Below are 5,953 nucleotides of genomic sequence, written 5' to 3' on the forward strand. Positions count from 1 at the left end.
CGGTCTCTGTTTGTGTCTCTGTCCCTGTCCTTGTCCCTGCCTCTGTCTCTCGTATCACAAACTGCAGACACTACCCAATGAAAGCTCATTTCTGGGTATCGTCTGGCCCAGTGGGTTTACTGTGGCACTCAAGTTACATTTTTTGTCCCGAAAACTATATTGATTTTGTGAAACAAGAAATTGAACCTAAACAATAATCCAAAATCAAAACCGGTTAAGTCCTAATAAAACATGAATCCCTTTATTAAGTCAATAAGATAGCCCTGTAAAGGACATCAAAACACCAAGGCTAGTCAATACTAATACCAATACATGCGGTAGGCCTACATGTCTTTCACATCATAAATCATATCATAAATCACAACAGTTACATCCCTACTCGGATTAGGGCCGGAACACAGAGATCTGATCCAATGGTATTTCTCTGAGGCTCATATGTTGTCAGACAAAATAAGTAAATTATGGCCAGAACCACCATTCGTCCATCATTTTTTTCTGACCGTCAAAAGTTGACATGAAGTTGACTTTGGAAGCACTTTCAACATGCTTTGAACATTCTATTTCTAACTTGTCCTGATAAGGAGATGTATGCTAATGTCCTTTTGAATGATATTAGTAAAACAAACTAAACCAAAATAAACTTGTTGCGCCTTTGTGTCTCATACCCCTCTGCTGCCCCTTCTTGGTGAGATTGGGGAATTGCAACGTGATGCTAAAGTTAGGACTGCTGCTTTGTCACTAGTTATCACAGCCACAGAGTCAAAATTGGCTATATTGTCAAAATTAATGAAAGCAAAAATGTTCTTCTCAGTCTTCATTTAAGATTAGGGTTAGGCAGTATGGTTTAGCAAGGTTAAGGTTAGGGTTAGGTTTAAAATAAGATTTTGGGCAGAGAAATTGTTGCTCAGTTGGCAGCGCTTGGCACGATTCCCAGGACAACCCATACTTCAAATGTATGCATGCATGACTGCAAGTAATTCTGGATAAAAGCGTCTGCTAAATGGCTAATATATTATAGAAATAGGTGGGGTTTAGCCATAATTATGACTTTGTGGCTTTGGTAGCTAGTGACGATCAAACTGCTGCCCTCCGTTCAGGAAATAGGGGAGTTGCAGATGTGTACTGGAAATGCTGCATTCCAGTGTTGAGATGGTTGTTCACACCTTGATGGTGCTGCAGCCTGGTGGTGAGATGGGAGCATTACACCTCAATGTTGTTGGCCATGCGCAGACAAAGGACTGAGTCGGAGGGGACATCCGCGGTGCTGATCTCATTCCCATCCAGACGAACCGTCCTCAGTTTGGAGAAGTTAATCACGTCCACGACACTACAGAAACTACCCAGGGTAAACTCTACAAAGAGAGAGGGAGAGAGCAACAGAGAGGGGAGGGAGACAAGTGTGGGAGAGAGCCAGCGAGAGAGGTAGAGACAGAGAGTGATATTGTTTACATTCTGTCATTCAAACAAAGAGCAAATGTGTTTCTTCAACTTCTAAGTGCTGCTGGAATCACATCATTAGACTATGGACGTGTCCTACCTGCAGCATTGTGTAAGGGCATCTGTGCACCACAACCACACTATGCTGCACCACAACCACACTATGCTGCACCACAACCACACTATGCTGCACCACAACCACACTATGCTGCACCACAACCACAAATGCTGCACCACAACCACACTATGCTGCACAACCACATCACATGTGTCCAAAGCACCTTCCCACCTACTGTAACCTACTTTTCCCCCAACCTCAATGGAGCATTGTCATTATGGACTTCAATGGAGCATTGTCATCATGGACTTCAATGGAGCATTGTCATCATGGACTTCAATGGACAGCCAAGATGTTGTGTGCTCATACATGTGCATGTGTATGTTCTGCTTGCATGCAACTATGCCTACTGTATACAGTTTAAGGATATGATATGTGGTTGCTGTTGATCCTCAGGGGCCTCCGTAGTTCATGTCATGATGAGATGACTCACAATTCAGTTTTGATTATGCTTAATTAGGTTGTCAGACATCACTAATTACACACACCTTTGATGTGGTTGGCCTGTAGGTAGAGGTGCTCTAGCGTCTGGCTGACGGGGGGGATCCTCTCCAGCTGGTTAAAGCTGAGGTCCAGCTCCACCAGGCCAGTCACGTTGAAGGTGTTGGGGGGGATGCCCTTGTCCGTCAGCTGGTTGTGGCCCATGCGAATGTATTGCAGCTGGGAGAACTTACTGAGGAATCCCTCTGGGACAGCGCTGATGGCATTAGACTCCAGGTACAGCTGGTGGATGTGCTCTGGGAGGCTGTCTGGAACCTGGAGGGGTCAGTCAGTCAATCAATAGATCACTTGATCAATCAATACAAATGTATTTATATATTGTGTTTTTACAAAATTATTTTTGACTAAGTGCTTCACAAAGAGAAGACAGAAAAGTGAAATAAACACACACACACACACACGCACACACACACACACACACACACACACACACACACACACACACACACACACACACACACACACACACACACACACACACACACACACACACACACACACACACACACACACACACACACACACACACACACACACACACACACACACCCGTCACACTACGGTACCTTTTTCAGCTTGTTGCCGCTGATGTCGAGGAGTGTGAGTGAGTTCAACCCCCTAAGAGATGTGCCCATCTCCGTCAGAGCGTTGCCATGGAGATACAGGATGGTCAGGTTGTCCATGCCCTCCAGGGCCTCTGGTGTAATCTAGGCAACCACAACAAAACAAACTTTATTGAAATGATTGCATAAAAACAGTGATGAAGCCCAGAACGCTTGTGGTCTTTCCAAGAATGTGTTTTTTTACATGCCTCTTTGACACTTGATTGAAAAACATCTGGATGCACTTCACAATCAAAATAAAGACTGAATACAGATGAAGAAGAATAAAAGTGTTTGAAAGTGCAGCGGTGATGAAGGGTCTGAATGATGCCGTTACCTTGTTGATGTTGTTGTTGTTGAGTCTGAGGTCTCGTAGTGAGCGTGGCAGGTTGGGGGGAACACCAGTCAGGTTGTTATGTTGTAGGTACAGACGTTCCAACCCTTGCAGCTTGGCAAACGCCTGGAATACAATGATGAAAAAAGTATGTTATAATCTATGTAATGATTGGTTGATCGAAGCCTAGTGTATTGTAGTCTAGTGCTGTATTGTGACGTGCAGTGAAGTGTCATGTTATATAGAGTAACCTACCCTCTTGCCGATTTTGTCTGTAGACAGCGCGTTGTGATGCAACATGACCCAGACTAGGTTAGTAGTGTTAGCCAGGGCGGAGTCTGGCAGGGCGGTGATCTCGTTGTGCTGCAGGTACAGGTACTTCATCCTGGAGGGCACGGTGGGCATGGCTGTCAGCCCCCGTCCGTCACAGTACATAGCGATGGGAAAGGAGGGCGGGCAGTCACACTCATCAGGACACTCCCCCCCGGTGGTGTCGGCCAATAGGGATCCCTCGTTGTAACCGCGACCATGCAGGGCGGACAGCCAGAGAAACGGGTCCTGCCTGTCTGGCATGGCAACGGATAGCGCCATGATGCATACCAAAAGGAACACGCACACACCGCGCATGGTCACACACGCAGGAAAGAACTCACACACAAGTCTGCTGCAGCTAAGAGGAGAGAAAGAGAGGAGACTTACCCAGAGTTCAGAAATGTGAGTTAAACCTACCTGAACATCCTGGAAAATACTCCAAATTATAATCATCAACCAACCTGAACCTACTGTATAAAAAAGGGGCCCAAAGAAATTAGAGAACATTGTAAAGGACCCATACTCTCCCATTGGGAGTTGAAACTCATAAATTACCATCAAGATTACCATCATTACCATCTTGCTAACAAAGCTTTAATACATAATAAACTCCTGGAATGACCGGAAAACGTAGATGCTAAACATCAAAACACCATAACCAAAGAAAAACCCAAGTCAAATGTTATCTATCAAAATGTAATCTATCACCACATGAAAAGAGAGGAGAGCTACAGGGGATCAGCACACAGACACACACACACACACACACACACACACACACACACACACACACACACACACACACACACACACACACACACACACACACACACACACACACACACACACACACACAAAACAGATATGAAAACAAGCCAAAGAGCAGCTGCCCATCCAAACAGCAGGCACTATTGACTCAACACTAGATATACTGCATGTTAAATACTGTACATTACTGCAGGGGCAGTATTTAAGGATCTTTCTTCATCAGGTAATGGATCCACAGAGGAGAATGTAAAAAAGAGAAGACTATATAAATGAATGTACACTCTTAGAAAACAGGGTTCCAAAAGGGTTCTTTGGCTGTCACCACTGGTAGAACTCTTTTGTGTTCCATGTAGAACTCTCTGGAAAAGGGTTCTACAGCCCAATAGGGTTCTACCTTGAACTAAAAAGGGTTCTACCTGGAACCAAAAAGGGTTATCTGATGGGGACAGCCAAATAACTCTTGTACAGCTAACCTTGTGGGGATACACAATTCAGTCCCATTAAAAATATTATTTTTAACCCCTAAACCTAACCCTAACCCGTACTTTTACCCTAACCCTAATCTTAACCCTAACCCTAAAACCTAACCTTAACCCTAATCCTAATCCTAGCTCCTAAACCTAATTCTAACCCTAACAATAATTCTAACCTTAACCATAAACCCACTAGAAATAGCATTTCACCTTGTGGGGACCAACAAAATGTCCCCAGTTGGTAAAATGTTTGTTTGTTTACTATTCTTGTGGGGAATTCTGGTAGTTAAACACACACACACACACACACACACACACACACACACACACACACACACACACACACACACACACACACACACACACACACACACACACACACACACACACACACACACACACACACACACACACATATACAATATTTGTGCACACACGCACGCACACACACACACACACACACACACAAGAAAACACACATACAATGCTCATGCACACATGCACACACACACGCAAACACACACACACCTACCTACCTGACCAGTGAGAACCAGTACCTCTTGAGTCCCTCTTGAGAGGCTGTGCAGGACTGAGAGGGTCTTTGCCAAACACTTTATGAAAACCTCTCTCTCCTTCACTTCCTTCCCTCCTCCATTCCCCTCTCCACCCATCCATTCCATTCCTCTCGACCCCCCACTCTACTTTTGCTAGCGTCCCCCTGCCTTTTCTTTCCTCCCTCACCCTTTCCTGTTACCACACACAACCCTGCCCATCTGCTCCCTCCTCTCCTCTGCTGAGTGTCTCTGTTCTTGTCTCAACAGGCATAGTGTTTGGTGGTTCAGAACATAAGAAGACGATCGCTGAAAGAAGCTGAATACTGTATTTGGAAAACACATTCAGATGCTGTACTCTACTGATTCTGCAAAGCTGTTAAACCATGAAACTCAATAGAAACTGAACAAAATTAAAACTGACGTAAAAGCATTCCAAAAAGACCACAGTATCGTCCTTCTCCTGAATCTCTTTGGCCTTTCTCTACTTTCCTCACTCTTTATCTCTCTCTTTCCTGGGCCAGGGCTCTCTTTATCTCTCTCTTTCCCTGCCAGGGCTCTCTTTATCTCTCTCTTTCCCTGCCAGGGCTCTCTTTAGCTCTCTCTTTCCCTGCCAGGGCTCTCTTTATCTCTCTCTTTCCCTGCCAGGGCTCTCTTTATCTCTCTCGTTCCCTGTTTGCCTCTCATCCCCTGTCTGCCTCTCTGAATCTCTCTCTACCCCTGTCTGCCTCTCTGAATCTCTCTTCACCTGTCTGCCTCTCTGAATCTCTCTTCACCTGTCTGCCTCTCTGAATCTCTCTCTACCCCTGTCTGCCTCTCTGAATCTCTCTCTACCCCTGTCTGCCTCTCTGAATCTC

General features: G+C 45.1%; 1 protein-coding gene across 1 annotated transcript; it reads right to left on the reverse strand.

Annotated features, from left to right (window-relative positions):
* Positions 1-219: 219 nt before the first annotated feature.
* On the reverse strand, positions 220-5,228 carry LOC118400499 (fibromodulin-like). The gene is made up of 6 exons (XM_052473744.1): positions 5,082-5,228; positions 3,248-3,662; positions 2,996-3,118; positions 2,623-2,763; positions 2,044-2,311; positions 220-1,352 (listed from the first exon to the last, which is right to left on the reverse strand). Exons 2-6 carry the CDS (start codon positions 3,617-3,619, stop codon positions 1,201-1,203), a joined length of 1,056 nt encoding a protein of 351 aa, XP_052329704.1. The 5' UTR covers positions 3,620-3,662; positions 5,082-5,228; the 3' UTR covers positions 220-1,200.
* Between the last annotated feature and the right edge of the window lie 725 nt (positions 5,229-5,953).

Source organism: Oncorhynchus keta, chromosome 21 (genome assembly GCF_023373465.1).
Source record: "Oncorhynchus keta strain PuntledgeMale-10-30-2019 chromosome 21, Oket_V2, whole genome shotgun sequence".
NCBI classification, from domain to species: domain Eukaryota; kingdom Metazoa; phylum Chordata; class Actinopteri; order Salmoniformes; family Salmonidae; genus Oncorhynchus; species Oncorhynchus keta.

What these genes read in the sequence shown, in the direction of transcription:
- LOC118400499 (XM_052473744.1), bottom strand. Translation starts at nt 3,619, where the DNA reads ATGCGCGGTGTGTGCGTGTTCCTTTTGGTATGCATCATGGCGCTATCC. An exon ending in CAGACAAAATCGGCAAGAGG is followed by an intron (nt 3,119 to 3,247) that starts GTAGGTTACTCT and finishes ATTGTATTCCAG; the next exon opens with GCGTTTGCCAAGCTGCAAGG. An exon ending in ACAGGCCAACCACATCAAAG is followed by an intron (nt 1,353 to 2,043) that starts GTGTGTGTAATT and finishes CTCTCTTTGTAG; the next exon opens with AGTTTACCCTGGGTAGTTTC.